Below are 20,784 nucleotides of genomic sequence, written 5' to 3'. Positions count from 1 at the left end.
GAGCTTCCAAACTAATTCCTATATTTGGGATCAGCAGAGTGTTTATATAAATCCTAATAGATTGATTCATTTACTTTAGTATACGTAATGTGTATCCTAGGAAGAATTTTTTTTTCCTTGAAAGGAGGGCTCTCAAATCCCTTCTGTTTTTTCTTTATCTCCCCTCCCAAAGGCTGTGTTGTCTGTCTGTCTAGGTGTAGCCATGACATCTGGGAGTAAAGGACTGAGTTAGTCTCTCTGAACCTTGGCCTGGTATCCCATTGTGCTACCTCTGGACTTTCAGGCTAACCTTTTTTGCCTGCACTGGTTACTGATATCTGAAATAGTCAAGCATATTGTACCATTGAGGAAAATAAAACAACTCCTACTTACGTCGCTGAATTCTTGCAGCAGGAAAAGCTGTATTTTGGATTTATAAAATTAAAGCTAATTTAACTCAAAAATTTTCTAGCTAAATATGTGGTATTTGAGTTGACTTAATGATGTTGCACTGAAACATAGTTTTGCGAGAGCTAATTACGGTGTGTGCAAGCTATTGAACTTTCAGAGTTTTCTTCAGATTTAGAAGTTTACAGATATAAATGTGCTCATTCTGATGATTCAAGATTAATTTTAAGTGTGTTAGAGGGGTTTTAGTTAGCCTGTGGGATAAAAAACAAAAGTGATGTTACTGCCTGGTGTAACCACCAAGAGGTGGGATGATATTGCCACCAAGAGCATTTGGAGAGACTTTCCTATACCTTTAAAGTATCCATGTTTAACTTATTTTGTTACAGGTGGAAGTGCTGGATCAATGAATGCTAAGTTTGCTCACTTTGATAACTTCCCCAAATCCTCCAGTGCTGATTTTGGAGCCTTCAATGCTTCTCAGAGCAACACAACGGCAACTGCTGCCAGTAAAGTTGCAGTGAATAAACCGAATCTCCAGTCAGCAGACAAATATGCAGCTCTTGCTAATTTAGATAATATCTTCAGCACAGGGCAAGGTATTAAGTTTTTTTTCTTTGACCTGTTATCCTTCATTTTTATTCCTTGTGAGGATGCCTGTGCCTGTCAAAATGGTAACCAACCATTTTAAGCATGCTTTAAATTGTCTCTTCAGAAAATTCTGATTAACTTCACACCTGCACATTTTAAACTCCTACGTTGCTGTGCTGCTTCTTGTAACAAAGCAAATGCTTTAATCTATGCAGTCATTTGCAAAATAGCACTTATCAAAAAGATCATGCTTTTTTTTATGAGCAATCGCTCAAAAGTTTTTTCATTTTGGCAACAAAATGGTTTGTTAGTGATGAGTATTCTAGTAGTACATTGTTCAGGTTTCTGTATATTGCTGGAGTGGGCGACTTTATTCATTCAATCACACCAGTTGCGGTCTAAGATAATTTTTATCTTTACAATCAAAAGCCACCATGATAGGTTTGTTTTTTTTAGATGTTCATCTAATGTAAAGCTTGGTTAGCCTTTCTCTGTTAAAGGAGATTAAAACTGCTAGTGTTTAACGGGTTGGTTTTCCATGCACACTAAGTTAACCATATATTGAACAAGGACGATAACATGAATTTCATTGGAGTTTAAGTTGGATTCAGTCCAGCATACAACAATGGTAAATAAGTCATGTATATCAGCTCCTAAGCAAAACTGATACAGTATATGGCTTTGTTAATATTCTTTCCCTTAAAGTTGTGTGGGCTTGAGGAGGGCAGTGGGTGACTGACTCTTAAGATGAGCCATTATTCTAATTGTCGAGTAGACACTGGCTACTCCATAACTAAGTCTGCAGCGAAGTTTTGTTTAAAGCTGAAGCTTGCACCCATTCTAACAAACATTGCTGTTATATATGTGTTCAACACAAATATACAACAGGACTACGAGGAGCACAATCAAGAGTCGTCAGTGTTGTTTGTATTGCCATTGACCTGGCAGTGTTTATGGAGGGATAAGATAACCAGATATTCAAAAATACTGTACTTTTAATCACAAGTTGTCCAATTTTTTTTATTGCTCCTGCGTGCTTTGGTGCATATTTGCTGGACAGACTACATTGGCTCAGTGAAACTTACTTAAGGGTATCATGAGGTGACATACTACTCTTCTTACATTTTTACCTACAAAATATCCTTAAATTACTCTCCTTTGTCAATTTTTTTGTTCATATTCTTCCATATTCCAAAAAGTAGGTGTTATTATTCAGTGCACCTCTCTACACTGTTGCACACTTCCAGTTTTTGTTGACTGTTTAGACTTCTTGGTTACAAAATGCCATACACTGGTGCTTGTAAAATCTCTGGAGTTTTCCTCTCAGTGGAAATCTGCTGAGAACAGATATCCTTGGAAACAAGACAATTCTATACTGTTACCTATCGTTTTGTTATCCTGAATTTGATACACTGGATCTGTATTATTTATTTAGCATCTTTTCAGGATTTGGAGTGTAATTACCCACTTAGGGCATAAATGAAAATTAGCCACCATTTGGAAGATATGATATGGCTTTTGTGACACTCACTGCATGGCTCATGAATTCAGTCTTTAGTGGGAGGTACCGTGCATGAGGTTTGGGAATACTCCCCAGCATATGGTTCAGAGTCACAAGAACCTGGAAGTGTGAGTTTCTGCAGGATTATACTTTGAGGTAATAGTTAAGAGTCTATCATTCTGTAACTTAATTGTTAGATTTCTTATGCCTTGTTGCTTTCTAAATGTAAAAAAATTTCAGTCTCCATCTAAATTTCAAAGCTGCATTCTAAGGATGAGTCACACACAACAAGGTTTAAAAGAAATCCATCTTTCTAACTGGAGCAAGAGAGAGCAGTGTACTTCACTTAATAATGCGATCTGTGGAAACTAGGAAGCTGGAGCTATAGACTCATTGAAGCATGGTACCGTGTGCTTATAAAGATAGAGATTGGGAGCCATAGTTTATTAGCCCTGTATTAGGGCAGCATTAAGTCTTATTGTTTAATTTTAGTCTTAAATGATGGGAGAACAGTTAATTAACATTTTCTGTTCGTATGGTGAAGATTATAGGGAAAACATGGTTTTAGAAGTGTCATTTTAAATTTCAATATGGTATCTTCTTTTCTAGGTGGTAGTGAGCAAGGAAGTGGCTTCGGCACTGTAGTTACAGCACCGTCAGGTCCTGCTGTGTCAGCCCCAAGTCAGCCAAGTGCATCTTCAGACAAGTATGCAGCTCTAGCAGAATTAGACAGTGTGTTCAGCTCCACAGCAACCTCTAGTAATGCATATACTTCCACCAGTAATGTTAGCAGGTACTTTTTCTTGTTAGAAGTTAAAGTAATTAGCCCTAAACCAACTGTATTTATAGGCAGAAAAATAGCCCTATGGTAGTGTTGATAAAGTTTTAAAAAAAACCTGCTTGTATTCAACTGTTCTTCTTTGTTTAGGTCACGATTTAAAAATTGTAGGGAAATAATTCTGAAGAGGAGTTAGTTGGGTGTTGACTTCACTGTCCTTATTAAAACTGCATCATTTCTTAACGGTAGTTGTGGTTGTAGTGCCCGCTAGAGGTTGTAAAATGAAACTGAAGCAAGTGTTTATCAGTGAAACACTTTTACACCTTCCTAGACTTCACACACTAAATTCTGTTGGAGGATAACAATCCTCCATGTGGATTACATGCATATTTAAGCGTATAGCCTCATAATTGGTAAGAGATTGGTTTTGAAAAGTGAGACATTTGCAATGTACGTCTTCTTTTTTTTTTTTTTTTTTTTTTTTTTAAGTAATTAAAAGCAAGCACCTGTAGTAACTTTTTTTGCTTGGAAATGCAAATTTCCCTAAAGCTTTTGCTTGGCAACCTATGCCTATTTCTTTTTCTCCTCATTGTCCATACTTCTACACTTTGCCACTGGCGGACAGGATTTGCCATTGCTCAGCGCTAATGTATTTAGCCTTTGACCTTGGCATCAAGAATTCAACTCCTGGCACTAATGGATTATATAGCATTTTCAGATCTGTGCCTAAATATCCCTTTTCTACTTTGCTTTTATCTGCAAAAATTAATCGTAGATGTTAATTGTTAAAGGAGCAACACTGACTTCACTGAATGTGAATTATTTACAGCAATGCTTTTGGAACAGTACCAGTGGCTGCTACTGTACAGACACAGCCTGCATCTTCAAGTGTGCCTGCTTCATTTGGAGGTATATTAAAATCTGACTAATGTTTATGCAGACTGTAAGCAAACATATTACTAAATTTTAGTTCAGTGTCCCATTGTATAGTAGTACTAATGACTTCACTGTCATTAGAAATGATGACCTACACTGTTGCCAGTGCAGGCAATATGATGTAAGTAGTCTAAAATATCAGTGTTTGTGTTTTTTAAAAAAAACTAATATATATAAAAAAATCTCCTGTAGTACCCAACACAGAAAAGGTATGGAAAAACCTCTTATGTAAAGTTATTTCTGACTGTCTTTGACTTTGTGAAGGATGTGTAGAACAAATGCAAATCAACACAGCACTGTATACATTTTTTTTAATTGTTCTTAATCTTTCAGCAGCACCTTCCACAAATCCATTTGTAGCTGCTCCTGTCGCTCCAGTGGCACCTTCAACAAACCCGTTCCAGACCAATAGTCGAGGAGCAACAGGTTAGAAAAATAAAATTGCACTGTACAGTTTTATATGCTATGCAAGAGCATACACTTAATTTCAAAACGTCATATTTGTAGTTTCATAACTTTATTTTTAGCAAGTGACTGAAAATAGATCGTGCACAAGTCAATGTAAAATTCTGCACTCTGTTTTTAAGTAAAAGAGCACAATATTTAAATAAGACATATATAGCCAAATTGTCAAACAGGTATTTAAGTTGAGGATGACATTTCATTTTGACCGTTTCAAAACATTCCCCAAGCCTCCAGGCAACCTGCCTTGTGGGGAGCCTGGAAATTCTGGGAGTCTCAGCTGTGGGGCAGATACCTGGAGGGCTCCCCCAGTGCCACAGACTCTGGAAGCCATTGAAACCAGAGCTTCCAAGAGCTGTGAACTTGGCTTCTGGCTCCCCATCAGACAGGGTGCTAAGGAGCCAGGAACCAGGACTGCAAAGGAGGCTGGTAGGTGACTGGCAGGAAACCAGGCTAGGTAGGTTTTTTTTAAACTGCCTGGCTTCCATTTCTATTGCCATGGTCTCATGGAACATTTCAGTTTCAATGATTTGCCATTTTCTGGTGTAAGAATGTTCCATTTGAAATTTTTCCAACCAGCTCTAGTAATTTTTCTTTCTCTAAATTCCCCCTCCAATTTTAATTGGCTACAGCATTGACCTGCTGTATTGTTTTAAACCTGCTGTGTACTACTTGTTGCTGTTACATGCTAGGTGTGATTGTGTTAGTGTTGGCTGTAACAATTTATTTATAGAGTTTGAAAAGCACTTTGGGATACTCAGCAATGAAAGGCAGTATCTGTAGGGCGTCTTAGCTGCAGCTAGCTGCAGAATATAAATTCTGTTGCACTTTGGAAATTCTGCAGCAGTTTCATTTAGAATAAAAATATAAAAAATTAATAATGGAAGCAGTACAGTAGGCCCTATGATGTTTGTTTTTATACTAAACTATCCACCATGGAAGGCAGAGTGGGATTGAGATATGAACACTTGTTGGATATTTAAGTATTTGAAACAGTTTACTGTGACATTTGCACTGTCGCTGTCAGAATTTATAGCCCATTTAAATAAATGGAGCAATGCTCGCTTTTATCATTCTTTGCACCCTCAAAGACAAACCCCACATCCATTCACGTTTTCAGGTTTTTCCTTCCCTACCATTAGGGTGAGAAATCCTTTTAAATGATAGCTTGAATTAATGGAGCACAATTCTGAAACAGTTTAATAGTTTAATTTATAAATTGAAAAATCAGCTTAATGTTCCTTCTTACAATACAATGCTCCTGGTTTAGACTCTACTACTAGTATAATACTTTATTCTATGCTTAATTCTTTATCTGCAATGCTGAATTTTAGGATTAGCCCCATGTGGCAACTGTGGCTATTCTGCCATTTAATAGACTCTACTGTTTGATTAAAACCTTCGGTATGCAACCAAAATCTCTCCTTTATTTAATGCCATCCCAGTATTACGATCTTTACCACTTTGGACTATCTTTAAAAATTCCTGTCATTCTTTTGTATCCTTAAAAAATTATAGCTTTAAAGAGGCTGTTGGAATTACCTTCAGAAGGTCTCTGCCAGATAGTGACCTAGGATATGCCTACGCGCCTGCAGTTTGAACTGTGCGGATGTGAGTTGTGCTGTAACTCCCCTGTATGGATGCTGCAGATGTGAACTAGAAGGCTCCTAGTTTACATTTAATATAACCCTGTTTGAAGAGGATTATGTTATGTGAAGTAGTAACTTTAGTTCACATCCACACACTGAGTTACAGTTCAGCGCTTTGGTGTGCACTGCTATTCACTCCCCCCTTAGGCTGAACTGCAGGGATGTGTAGACAAGCCCCAAGTGTGAAGGTGTTTTTTTTTTATTTTTTTATAAGATTATCCCTTTAAAACAAATTCTAGTCAACCACTTCTGAGTTCCCTTACTTCCAAAAACATGCTGTCCTTTGAAAAAGTGTTTGGGCATCAACAAGTTTTACTGTACTTCAGTTAAGTATCTGATAGGATATTGTAATTAATATTTCCTGTCTCAAGTTCCTTTCTGCAAACTTGATAAGTGTAATTGCTTATAATTTAGCTTTATGCTATGTTTGCATCTTGCATGCAGTGTAAATGGGTTTGGTATAAACTTTATAGTGTATTTTAGAAAAAAGCCTTTGACTTTAGCATAATTATTTCAGGTAACACCTATAATTTACCAATTGGTCTGCAGTACACTTGATAAATCCCAAAGTTTAGTTGTTAGAAAATTTGTACAGGTTTTAAAAAAGCTCTTACTCACTGCACTTTTTGTCATGTAAAATAGTTGTATAAAAATGACTGTTCGGAAATCTATAAATCATTTGACATTGGTCTTTTTGTGGCTTTCCATAAGGCCTCTCGGGAGCAATGCACTCTCACATATTTCCTCAGGCTCATTTTGGTAGGTGGCCACATTTGATATCTGAGTTTCGTGTGGCTAATTGTTTACTTGCTTGTGAAAGCTTATTGCCAGCTTCCTGGTTTTCTGCATGTAAATTTTGAGTAGGCTGTTTTCCATATTTTAAAATGGAGTGAGCATGGATGTGGGGCACTTGGAAAAAATTATCTTTGTCTTAGTATAATTTTTTATTTGCATCAAGCAATTAAGTAATTATTGCTTACCTCCATGGTCACGTTAGTAGACGCTTACAACTTATTTAAGCAAATTCTTTGCTTGCTTATAGTAAGTTTGATACCTTTTGGATATCCCAAACCATTGCACAATTTGTCAGTGTGTTTGGGTTTGCTGTTTTGTCAAGCTGTTCATTATTAAATAGCCTCTTCTGTTGATGGTAATTTGTGAAAGTAATGTCAATGCATTCTTTGTATGTACTGTATCAATTATCTGTTTACTTTATATCCCATACTTTGTCTTATTTCGTTTTAATGGTTACTTAAATATATAAACTCTCACCATTCCTTTCCTGACAATAGTTTACCTTTCAGTTAATCAAATATGTTGATTTGGAATTCAATTTGTGCAAATTTTATACCAAAGAAAGTCAAATTAAAATTTTAACACATTAAAAGAATGGTTACACTTAATGCTGAATTAGAGCAAAAATGCTGCAGAAATGCCTAACATTTATGTTCATACCAAAAAGCTTTGTGTGCTGTTTAATATTAATCGCAGTAAACCCCGAAGGATTTAATAATGGTTTTGTTGCTAGTCATACTGTGCTGCTCTTAATCAACATTTCTTTGAAGACATGCCTGGGTTGCATAAATACTGCAGGTTTGTTCTACCTGGAATGTTCAGTAACAGTGAGGCAGATGAGATTTTTTTTAAAGCACTATCTCAATCTTAAACTAAGGAATTCTGTGCTAGGAATTTTGTATACAAGTCTGTGCATGGTAGGAAGTTATTTTAAAAACACGAAGATTGATTTTACAACTTTTTCATTGGTTTATAATTTCACCTTGGAAATTATAAACTGAAATTTTTTCAGACTTAACATTTTCTTCCATTGAACATACATGCTGTTTTTTTGGTGTTGCCTGTAAGTTCTGGCCTCCACATTAACTCTTTACCAGAAATAACTTTTGGAGGCACTTGAGTAGAAGTAAAACATGGAAAAGAATTCCATGGACTTTACAGATACTAATGTAATCAGAAAAGTTGGACCTAGCCAACTTGACAGTGTTCTACTTGCAATTTAGCTTAAATTTTTTATCTTGCATGTATTTTATTTAATTTCTAGTGAGCAAATTAATTTAGTGTTACTGGAAGCGGAGACTAATCCATCCACTGGCAGTTGGGTGTGTATTATGAAGCTAGTAAGATTCTTTTTAGAGTGGCATGGTAGTAAATTTTGTATAAGAAATTACTTGTAAATTGAATGCTACTTCCCTTGCCAGCGGCAACATTTGGCACAGCATCCATGAGCATGCCTGCAGGATTTGGAACTCCTGCATCCTACAGTCTTCCTACTAGCTTCAGTGGCAATTTCCAGCAGCCTGCCTTCCCAACCCAGGGAGCTTTCCCACAACAGACTGCTTTTGCTCAGCAACCAAATGGTAAGTCCATACATACCTGAAATCTTGGTTAAGCAAGTGGGACTATATAAAGGGAATTTCTTGCATGTAAGGGGCAGGCGTGAGAGGAGTAGATCTTAATTTTTGTGTCAGTTGTGGTACGTTGCTAATAGCAAAAAAACTGACTATGGGTATGTCTACACTACGAAATTAGGTCGAATTTATAGAAGCTGGTTTTATAGAAATCTGTTTTATACAGTCGATTGTGTGTGTCCCCACATAAAATGCTCTAAGTGCATTAAGTCGGTGGACCGCATCCACAGTACTGAGGCTAGCGTCGACTTCCGGAGCCTTGCACTGTGGGTAGCTATCCCACGGTTCCCGCAGTCTCCGCCGCCCATTGGAATTCTGGGTTGAGATCCCAATGCCTGATGATGCAAAAACAGTGTCGCGGGGGGTTCTGGGTACATGTCGTCAGGCTCCTCTCCCTCAGTCAGAGCAACGGCAGACAATCGATTCGCATCTTTTTACCTGGGTTACCTGTGCAGACAACATACCACGGCAAGCATGGAGCTCCCTCAGCTCAGCTCACCGTCACCATATATCCTCTGGGTGCCGGCAGACATGATACTACATTCCTACACAGCAGCAGCTAATTTACTTCACCGTCTACTGCCAAAAGGCAATTAGCTGCTGCTGTGTAGCAATGCAGTACCATGTCTGCCAGCACCCAGATAGCCGATGACTGCTACCAGTCTGCCTTTTGGCAGTAGACGGTGAAGTAAGACTGGTAGCCGTCATCGGCTATCTGGGTGCTGGCAGACATGGTACTGCATTGCTACACAGCAGCAGCTAATTGCCTTTTGGCAGTAGACTGTGAAGTAAGACTGGTAGCCGTCATCGGCTATCTGGGTGCTGGCAGACGTGGGGCTGCATTGCTATACAGCAGCAGCTCCTTGCTTTTTGGCAGTGGATGGTGTATTATGACTGGTATCCGTCATCGTCCTACTCGTCAGTGAGTTCGGTTAGAGGCACCTGGGCAGACATGTTTTGTCTCCTGGAGACTCAGTCCTGCCGGCAGTCCTATTGAACCGTCTTGATGATGATGGCTAGCAGTCATAATACAGCATCTTCTGCCAAGCACCCAGAAGATGCTGATGGCTATCAGTCATGCTGCACTGCCTGCTGCCAGCCTAAGATCTAAAAAATAGATGGACCAGATTTGTTCTGTATTCATTTGCTTCCCCCTCCCTCCGTGAAATCAACGGCCTGCTAAAGCCAGGGTTTTGAGTTCAATCTTTGGGGGGGCCATTCTGTGTGACAGTTGTTTGTGTTTCTCCCTGATGCACAGCCACCTTTGTTGATTTTAATTCCCTGTAAGCCACGTCATTCGAAGAAGTGAGGTTTTAATCCACGAAAGCTTATGCCCAAATAAATCTGTTAGTCTTTAAGGTGCCACCAGACTCCTTGTTGTTTTTGTAGATACAGACTAACACGGCTACCCCCTGATACTTGTAAGCCATGTCATCACTCGCCCCTCCCTCCCTCCGTCAGACAATAGTTTCGTGCCTTTTTTCAGCCCAGATGCCATAGCACTGGAATCGTGGAGCCCGCTCAGATCACCGCAGCGATTATGAACACCACGCGCATTGTCCTGGATTATATGCAGAGCCAGAACATGCCAAAGCAAAACCAGGCGAGGAGGCGATTGCAGTGATTTGAAGCGTGGCGACAAGAGTGATGAGGAAATTGACATGGACATAGACCTCTCACAAAGTACGGGCCCCAGCAATGTGCAAATCATGGTGTTACCGGGGCAGGTTCATGCCGTGGAATGCCGATTCTGGGCCCGGGAAACAAGCACAGACTGGTGGGACCGCATCGTGTTGCAGGTGTGGGACGATTCCCAGTGGCTGCGAAACTTTCGCATGCGTAAGGGCACTTTCATGGAACTTTGTGACTTGCTTTCCCCTGCCCTGAAGCGCCAGAATACCAGAATGAGAGCAGCCCTCACAGTTGAGAAGCGAGTGGCGATAGCCCTGTGGAAGCTTGCAACGCCAGACAGCTACCGGTCAGTCGGGAATCAATTTGGAGTGGGCAAATCTACGGTGGGGGCTGCTGTGATGCAAGTAGCCAAAGCAATCGCTGAGCTGCTGCTATCAAAGGTAGTGACTCTGGGAAACATGCAGGTCATAGTGGATGGCTTTAGTGCAATGGGATTCCCAAACTGTGGTGGGGCGATAGATGGAACCCATATCCCTATCTTGTCACTGGAGCACCAAGCCACTAAGTACATAAACCGCAAGGGGTACTTTTCAATGCTGCTGCAAGCCCTGGTGGATCACAAGGGACATTTCACTAACATCAACGTGGGATGGCCGGGAAAGATACGTGATGCTCGTGTCTTCAGGAACTCTGGTCTGTTTCAAAAGCTGGAGGAAGGGACTTTCTTCCCGGACCAGAAAATAAGTGTTGGGGATGTTGAAATGCCTGTCGTTCTCCGTGGGGACCCAGCCTACCCCTTAATGCCATGGCTTATGAAGCCGTACACAGGCAGCCTGGACAGTAGTCAGGACTTGTTCAACTATAGGCTGAGCACTTGCCGAATGGTGGTGGAATGTGCATTTGGACGTTTAAAAGCGCGCTGGCGCAGTTTACTGACTCGGATAGACCTCAGCGAAGCCAATATTCCAATTGTTATTGCTGCTTGCTCTGCGCTCCACAGGATCTGTGAGAGTAAGGGGGAGACATTTATTGCGGGGTGGGAGGTTGAGGCAAATCGCCTGGCCGCTGATTACACGCAGCCAGACACCAGAGCGGTTAGAAGAGTACAGCAGGGCGTGGTGCGCATCAGAGAAGCTTTGAAAACCAGTTTTGTGACTGGCCAGGCTACGGTATGAAACTTCTGTTTTTTCTCCTTGATGAACCCTTCCCCCCCACCCCCCGTTCACTCTAATTCTCTGTAAACTAACCACCCTCCCCTCCCCCCTTTGAGCACCGCTTGCAGAGGGAATAAAGTCATTGTTACTTCAGATTCATGTATTCTTTATTAATTCATCACACAACTAGGGGGATAACTGCCAAGGTAGCCCGGGAGGGGTGGGGGAAGAGGGAAGGAAAAGGACACACTGCAGTTTAAAACTTTAACACTTATTGAAGGCCAGCCTTCTGATGCTTGGGCAATCATCTGGGGTGGAGTGGCTGGGTGGCCGGAGGCCCCCCAACCGCATTTTTGGGCGTCTAGGTGAGGAGGCAATGTAACTTGGGGAGGAGGGCTGTTGGTTACACAGGGGCTGTAGCGGCGGTCTCAGCTCCTGCTGCCTTTCCTGCTGCTCAACCATACGCTGGAGCATTTCAGTTTGATGCTCTAGCAGCCGGAGCATCGACTCTTGCCTTCTGTCAGCAAGTTGAGGCCACCTATCCTCTTCAGCCCGCCACCTCTCCTCTCGTTCATATTGTGCTTTTTTGCACTCTGACATTGACTGCCTCCACGCATTCTGCTGTGCTCTTTCAGCATGGGAGGACATCTGGAGCTCGGAGAACATATCATCCCGAGTCCGCCGTTTTCTCCTTCTAATCTTCACTAGCCTCTGTGAAGGAGAAACATTTGCAGCTGGTGGTGGTGAAGGGAGAGGTGTTTAAAAAAGACACATTTTAGAGAACAATGGGTACACTCTTTCACGTTAAATTTTGCTGTTCACATTACACAGCACATGTGCTTCATTACAAGGTCGCATTTTTCCTCTTCTATTGAGGGCCTGCCGGTTTGGTGTGAGAGATCACTCACGCAGTGCCAGGCAACAGATTTTGACTTGCAGGCAGCCATGGTAAGCCAGTCTTTTGGCTTTTTTAACCTTCATAACATGTGGGAATGGTTTCAAACAGCAGCGTCCTCATTTCCCATACCAAGCACCCATTGGATTGGCCATTTAAAATGGGTTTGCAATGTAAAAGGAGGGGCTGTGGTTTCCGGGTTAACGTGTAGCACAAACCCAACTACCCTCTCGCGCCCCCCCCCACACCCCCAATTCTCTGGGATGATCACTTCACCCCTTCCCCCACCGCATGGCTAACAGCGGGGAACATTTCTGTTCAGCCGAGCAGGAACGGGCACCTCTGAATGTCCCCTTAATAAAAATCACCCCATTTCAACCAGGTGACCGTGAATATCACTCTCCTGAGGAAAACAGAGAGAGAAGGAATGGATGTTGTCTGCATGCCAGCAAACACCGGGACCATACGCTGCCATTTTTTGTTATGCAATGATTCCAGACTACATGCCACTGGCCTGGTGTGGTAAAGTGTCCTACCATGGCGGACGGGATAAGGCAGCCCTCCCCAGCAACCTTTTGCAAAGGCTTTGGGAGTACATGAAGGAGAGCTTTCTGGAGATGTCCCTGGAGGATTTCCGCTCCATCCCCATACACTTTAACAGACTTTTCCAGTAGTTGTACTGGCCGCGATTGCCATGGCAAATTAATCATTAAACACACTTGCTTTTAAACCATGTGTAATATTTACAAAGGTACACTCACCAGAGGTCCCCTGTGTGCCCTCAGGGTCTGGGAACACGCCTTGGGTGAGTTCAGGGGTTACTGGTTCCAGGTCCAGGGTGATAAACATATCATGGCTGTTGGGGAAACCGGTTTCTCCGCTTCCTTGTTGTGAGCTATCTTCATTGTCCTCATCATCATCATCTTCCTCATACCCTGAACCCGCTTCCCTGTTGTGTGATTCTGCATTGATGGAGTCAAAGCACATGGTTGGGGTAGTGGTGGCTGCACCCCCTAGCATGGCATGCAGCTCCGTGTAGAAGCGGCATGTTTGCGGCTCTGCCCCGGACCTTCCGTTTGCCTCTCTGGCTTTGTGGTAGGCTTGCCTTAGCTCCTTAATTTTCACGTGGCACTGCTGTGCGTCTCTGTTATGGCTTCTGTCCTTCATGGCCTTGGAGACTTTTTCTAATATTTTGCCATTTCGTTTACTGCTACGGAGTTCAGCTAGCACTGATTCGTCTCCCCATATGGCGAGCAGATCCCGTACCTGCCGTTCGGTCCATGTTGGAGCTCTTTTGCGATCCTGGGACTCCATCATGGTTACCTGCGCTGATGAGCTCTGCGTGGTCACCTGTGCTCTCCATGCTGGGCAAACAGAAAATGAAATTCAAAAGTTTGCGGGGCTTTTCCTGTCTACCTGGTCAGTGCAGTTGAGAGCGCTGCCCAGAGCAGTCACAATGAAGCACTGTGGGATAGCTCCCGGAGGCCAATAATGTCGAATTCCTTCCACACTACCCCAAATCCGACCCACAAAGGCAGATTTCAGCACTAATCCCCTCCTCGGCGGTGGAGTAAAGAAACCGGTTTAAAGGGCCCTTTAAGTCGAAAAAAAGGGCTTTGTCGTGTGGACGTGTCCAGGCTTAATTAGATTTAACGCTGCTAAATTCGACCTAAACTCATAGTGTAGACCAGGCCTATGAAATACTCTAACTACCTTTTAGCAATCCAAGATGATACTTAACTTCTAATGTACATTTTCCTTATCTTGGATCTTTTGGGATGATCTTGCAACTGTATATAATTGCATGACTAAAGAACTTGGTTTCGGCATTGTCTTTTATAGCATGGTATAATCTTTGTCAAATGTGTCCAGTTTTATTGCTATAACTATGATCTCTATCTCTGAAACAAAATGACAGTGAGACTTTTTAGTTGGATTTTTTTACTGAAACTTTTGTGCAGGGAAGAAGACTGTTTTTCACTCCTGTATGTGTCTGGAACCTATTATAACATATTTTTCTCAAACCTTAAAAAGGGGAGAGGGCTAGAGAGAATCAAAGAAAATAGCCTAAATTATTTTTTTATGAATTTTTACATGCAGGAAAAGGTCCAAAAAGAAAACTGTGCACTGGAATATAATCAGGAAGGAATGACTGTGGAACCTTTAGAAATAACCACCCAACTCTTGCTTCCTTTTTTCTGTAACACAAAAGTAGCCACTTTGTTTTCCTATTTAACTTTTTATATTAACACCAATTAATGCACTTGTAACTGTAACTAATATTATAAAGCTGTATCTCTGGTGGTATTGGTTCAATAATATTTGTTGGTATCGGCTTTAGGGAGGCAGAGTATTTGGATTCTGAACACTTAAAAAGATGCTGTAATTTACTGTGCTGTTACCTTGTACGAAATGTGTAGTAGAAAATCACAATGATTTGGCCTGATTTCTTCCTGGAAAACCATTAATAGGCTTGGCTTATAGCTATGCTTGGAAGGATTAAGTTTTTATTGGTAAATGTTGATAAACATTGTTTTCACTGTGTGTACACAAACCGAACAGAGATTTCAATCAACAATAGAAATTTACAGATAGGCAAAATAAGAAAATTGCTGCTTGAGAATTTATTTGAGTTAAAACCCAGTGATTTAAGACTTTTGAATTAGGTTTGTTACAAGTGGACTAACATGAATCGTGAAAACAGTTATGATTTGTTTTAAGCATATTTCATTTGTATATTTTTGTTGTATTGACAAGAGTTTTAAGGGTTTACAAAGCTTTAATTTTTTGAATCTCAATAGTTCTAAGTAATTTTTACAGCTGAAAATTTTAATTTGAACTTGTATTGTTAGTGTGTTTGGCATTTTACTTACCTTAGATGATGATGATGATGATAAATTGTTTCACTTCCATGTTCACTCTGATTACGTTAAATTGATTAGAAACTTACTAAAGTGTCATGTACTAGAACAACATCCGTAGCATTTTGGCTTAGAAACAGTCATGGGAATTCTTCTAAAAACATATTTCCATAGGAATTGAAAGAAAATTCATAGTTTTTTTTTTTAATTTGTTTTGAAGTTTTGCATAAATGCATATTTAGAGAGGCTAAATTATGGACCGGATTTGACCAAGTCCTGCTGCCTTGATGGACAAATTACCAATGCCCTAAAAGGTTTAACTTGCGTCACTGTGGTGGGAGTGGGCTTATAGGGAATAGTCTTCTGCCTTTAAAGGCTTGGCCACCAGTATGAAGCTACTTCTAACATTTTTTATCTTGACAAGGTGCAGGTTTTGCTGCATTTGGACAGGCAAAGCCTGTAGTAACCCCCTTTGGACAAGTTGCTGCTGTTGGAGTATCTAGTAATCCTTTTATGGTAAGTGAGAACTATTACACAGTAATAGTAAATCTTACAGGTCCAAAAAGAGATGTAATCTACAATACACTTAATTTAGATATGCATGCAGCTTGATTTTGTTTTAACTTAGGGAAGGCAGCATGTGATCTCCTAGATGCAATTCAGTATTCAGATGACATGACATTGATAAGGCTGTTCAAAATCAGACAGAGGTATTTATGTACAATGATCTTATTGGGGTGTACAGTAACACCTCGTTTAATGTTGTAGTTATGTTCCTGAAAAATGCTACTTTAAGCTAAATGGCAGTGATGATTGTGAAGCTTGGTTGAGGTGGTGGAGTCAGAGGGTGGGCTATTTCTCAGGGAAGGATTTGGGACTTCATCAGCAGAGTCAAGGGAAGGGTAGGGACGGTTTTGTGGCCTGCAGCATGCAGGGGGTCAGACCAGATGATCATAATGGTCCCTTCTGACCTTAAAGTCTGAGTCTATGAATGCCTTACTGCTAAATGATGAACTAGCACTCAGCTGAGCCCTCAAAGGTTAACACGTTGTTAATATAGCCTCATACTCTGCAAGGCAGCAGGAATGGAGAGAGGAGTCACAGCATGGCAAAGAGAGACTGTGTGAGAGAGATGTGCATTGCCCCTTTAAGTACGCTGACCTCACTCTAAGTACATTGCCTTTTTAAGTAGATCATTAAGTTGAAACAGCAGCTGCTGCTGCCAGCAAGCTCCCTCTGTCCTGAGCCCTGTCGTTTCCCCCCCTGCTCTATGGAGATGGGGTACAGGAACGGTAGGAGGGGGACACCCTGACATTAGCACCACTCTTTCCCTTCCCACCCCGCGTAAAGCAAGCAGGAGGCTCCCGGGAGCAGCTCCAAGGCAGAGGGCAGGAGCAGCACATGGCAGTGGGGGGAGGGACCGCTGAACTGCCCGGCAATTGACAGCCTGCTGTGCGGTTGCCGCACAGGGAACTTAAGGGAGCAGGGAGCTGATATGGGGGGGGGGGGGGCTGCCAGTCCACCCTGGTTCCAAGCCCCCACCAGCTAGCTCCAACGAGCTGCTCTTTCTGCAAGCAGTGGACAAAGCAGGTGGCTGCCAAACAATGTTATAAGGGAGCATTGCACAACTTTAAATGAGCATGTTCCCTAATTGATCAGCAATGTAACAATGAAACAACGTTAACTGGGAGGACGTTAAGTGAGAAGTTACTGTATTTTAGAATGAACCACCAAAAAGCACAACAATATATAAGGTATTAAATAGGGTTGTTGATTAATCGCAGTTAACTTATGTGATTAACTCAAAAAAATTAACTACGATTAAAAAAATTAATTGCGATGAATTGCACTGTTAAACAATAGAATACCAATTGAAATGTATTAAATATTTTTGGATGTGTTTCTACATTTTCAAATATATTTATTTCTATTACAACACAGGATACTAAGTGCACAGTGCTCACTTTATATTATTTTTTATTACAAATATTTGCAATATAAAAATGATAAAAGAAATAGTATTTTTCAATTCACCTCATCTCCTTATCATGAAAGTGTAACTTACAAATGTAGATTTTTTTTTTGTTACATAACTGCACTCAAAAACAAAACAACGTAAAACTTTAGAGCCTACAAGTCTACTTAGTCCTACTTCTTGTTCAGCCAATTGCTAAGACAAACAAGTGTGTTGACATTTACAGGAGATACTGCTGACTGCTTATTTACAATGTCACCTGAAAGTGAGAACAGCCGTTCGCATGGCACTTTTTAAAGCCGGCATTGCAAGGTATTTACGTGCCAGATATGCTAAACATTCATATGCCCCTTCATGCTTTGGCCACCATTCCAGAGGACATGCTGCTGAAGGTTGTTAAAAAAATAATGCGTTAATTAAATTTGTGACTGAACTCCATGGGGGAGAATTGTATGTCTCCTGTTCTCTGTTACCCACATTTTGCCATATATTTCATGTTATAGCTGTCTCAGATGATGACCCAGCACATGTTCGTTTTAAGAACGCTTTCACAGCAGATTTGACAAAACGCAAAGAAGAAACCAATGTGAGATATCTAAAAATAGCTACAGCACTCGACTCAAAGTTTAAGAATCTGAAGTCCCTTCCAAAAATCTGAGAGTGACAAGGTGTGGAGAATGTTTTCAGATGTCTTAAAAGAGCAACACTCCGATGCGGAAACTACAGAACCCGATCCAGCAAAGAAGAAAATCAACCTTCTGCTGGTGGCATCTGACTCAGATGATGAAAATGAACATGCGTTGGTCCGCTCTGCTTTGGATCGTTAACGAGCAGAATTTATCAGCATGAAGGCATGTATTCTGGAATGGTGGTTGAAGCAGGCAGGGACATATGAATCTTTAGCGCATCTGGCACGTGAATATCTTGCGATGCCAGCTACAACAGTGCCATGCGAATGCCTGTTCTCATTTTCAGGTGACATTGTAAACAAGACGTGGGCAGCATTAACACCTGCAAATTGTAACCAAACTTCTTTGTCTGAGCGATTGGCTGAAGTAGGACTGAGGGGACTTGTAGGTTCTAAAGTTTTATATTGTTTTGTTTTTGAGTGCAGTTACTTTTTGTACGTAATTCTACATTTGTAAGTTCAACTTTCATTATAAAGAGATTGCATTACAGTACTTGTATTAGGTGAATTGAAAAATACTATTTTTTTACAGTGCAAATATTTATGATAAAAAATAGTGAGCACTGTACAGTTCGTATTCTGTGTTGTAATTTAAATCAATATATTTGAAAATGTAGAGAACATCCAAAAATATTTAAATAATGGTATTCTATTATTGTTTAACAGTGCGATTAATCACGATTAATTTTTTTAATCGCTTGACAACCCTAGTATTAAGCTATAACATAAAAAGGAAATCTTTCTTACCAAGGTAGTAAAAGGCTTTCGTTTTTTTTTTTTTTTTATCCCATTCAGACACAGTACTTGTTTAGGGTTTGTCATGTGCAAAAACAGTTCGTACATTTGATTTGGGTTTTTTTGCCTTTCTCTGTTTTTCAGGCTGGTGCACCAACAGGACAGTTTCCCACAGGAAGCTCATCAACCAATCCTTTCTTATAGCCTTATAGACACTTTACCCAAAAGAACTCTTATTTGGTCACATAACATCTCTGCGCCTCTTGCACTGTTGTCTTGTTTCACTGATCTTAGCTTTAAACACAAGAGAAGTCTTTAATAAAAAAACAAACAAACCTGCATTGTGTATTAAAACCAACAGATACTATGTGCAAAACGGAGGGCTGTGGTAACATCCTTAACCTGTGAATTGGCAGGAGAAAAGTAGCGGTATCATGTATATTAAAATTGGCTAATAAGTAATTGCAGATACCACATTCATTATGCTGCAGTACTGTACATATTTTTTTCTTAGAAAATAGCTATTTGTGCATATCAGTATTTGTAACTTTAACACATTGTTATGTGAAAAATGTTACTGGGGAAATAGATCAGCCACTTTGAGGTACTGTTGTATCTCTTGGAATGAATTACCTACATCATTTTAACCGTTGCTATTGGAAGTCATGAAGTCAAATTGGAGGTTTTGTTCATTCTCCAAAATGTTTTCCATTCCGAAAGAGCTCTTCTATTTATACATGCCTACATTCTCTATAATGTAGAGGGATACCTGTCTGCCTAATAAAGCTGATCATGTTTTGCTACAGTTTGCAGGTGAAAAAAAATAAATATTAGGGAAAAAAAAAAGACTACGTGTATTCTTGCTGCTGTGCAGTAACAATAATGGGTTGAAATGTAAGCAGTGTATGTACTTGTATATTGGTCTACAAAAATGCAAGTATAGTACTGTGTTAAACTATTAAAAAAATAAAGGGAAAATTTTTTTAGAGAAGATTTGAGACAAGGTAAGGAAACTGTTTCTGTCCTTGTTTCATTTAAATTAAAATAGTTGAAAGCAGCATTTTTCTTCTGCATAATACAGCTTTGAATCGTTACTAAGTAACTGTTCACTTATGGTTTTTCTTTCAAAAGTTTAACATTTTGTTCAGTGTTACAAACATTTCAGTGTTACAAACAACCTCCATTCCTGAGGTGTTCGTAACTAAGGTTCTGCTGTTCTCCTATTGGCCCCAATTTGGCAAGACACAAGTACACATGCTTTTTAAGCCCGCACCCCCTCCCTTTCCCTGGGAGGAAAAGACGGGAGAATCACACAGGACAAAATGCTAGTTGTGTTGCTTACTGGACTTCTGGAAGCACTCAAGTGATGGCAGTATAAAATTCTGAATAGAGTAAGTCCTGTTGACTGCAGTGGGACTAAAACACATGCTTAGACTGTGCTGAATTTTAAGTCTTGTGCTGGGCTGTATGCAGAACTCCAGTGAGAACTAAGATAAGTATTGGGGGCAGGATTATGCCCTTGCATGTTTGTTTCTCAGAGCTGCAGTTGAAGAGGGTGAGTGAGGGGTTAGACCTATTTGAAAATTAGGCTTATATCTGTGTGCATTAGGAAAATCTCACATTAAAACCCCAGAGTATGAATAACTAGTCACACATTGCAGTATTGACCTAATTCAGTGAAGTGTGTCTAAAAAGCCGTATCAAGGTATTTAAGCTACAGGAATGTTGCATTGCTGGTTGTAACCTGTTTGTTCTTGTGATCCTTGTTCCTTAATGCTCAGGAGCACTTTGAGAGGCTCCGTCTTTCCTTTCTGCATTTGGTGGAGATAATCATATAAATGTTTGTCAGGAAAATACCAACTATGAATGCAAAATAGCTGCCGTAAACTGGAAAAAAGTAGTAAAACTGTACACCCCTTTCTCCTAGACCTTTGGGGAGTAAGGGGAGGGAGTGCATGGAGTTCCAGGGATTCTTCTCTCCCTGGGGAGGAGCAAAGAGCAGACTCCTCCATTTTTCACAACAGGAGGAGGCATCAGAGCTTCCGGGTTCTTTCTCTTCCCCTCTTCCCCCTCCTCCCCCCCCCCCCCCACTTTCTGTGAGGATGGTGTCGACT

The 20,784-nt window shown here is 40.6% G+C and overlaps 1 protein-coding gene across 50 annotated transcripts in view; it reads left to right on the top strand.

Annotated features, from left to right (window-relative positions):
• Positions 1-19,516, top strand: part of AGFG1 (ArfGAP with FG repeats 1) — an 85,292-nt gene extending 65,776 nt beyond the window's left edge. For 6 of the 50 annotated variants that reach the window (XM_008165891.4, XM_008165898.4, XM_042853610.2 and 3 more), the window contains 8 exons: positions 777-989; positions 3,089-3,272; positions 4,087-4,166; positions 4,527-4,619; positions 7,016-7,063; positions 8,521-8,679; positions 15,697-15,788; positions 18,815-19,516. In XM_008165891.4, the coding sequence (XP_008164113.2) occupies positions 777-989; positions 3,089-3,272; positions 4,087-4,166; positions 4,527-4,619; positions 7,016-7,063; positions 8,521-8,679; positions 15,697-15,788; positions 18,815-18,874 (929 nt within the window). In that variant the 3' untranslated portion in view covers positions 18,875-19,516. Of the gene's footprint in view, positions 1-776; positions 990-3,088; positions 3,273-4,086; positions 4,167-4,526; positions 4,620-7,015; positions 7,064-8,520; positions 8,680-14,511; positions 15,330-15,696; positions 15,789-15,900; positions 15,983-18,814 lie in introns of those variants that run through there. The other 44 variants (XM_065557985.1, XM_065557982.1, XM_008165901.4 and 41 more) reach the window with 32 other exon arrangements.
• Positions 19,517-20,784: the final 1,268 nt, after the last annotated feature.

The sequence above is a fragment of the Chrysemys picta genome, chromosome 9, assembly GCF_011386835.1.
Source record: "Chrysemys picta bellii isolate R12L10 chromosome 9, ASM1138683v2, whole genome shotgun sequence".
In the NCBI taxonomy this organism is placed as follows: Eukaryota; Metazoa; Chordata; order Testudines; family Emydidae; genus Chrysemys; species Chrysemys picta.
Note: the sequence above shows the minus strand (reverse complement) of the source record. Positions and strands in the feature narration are given on the sequence as shown.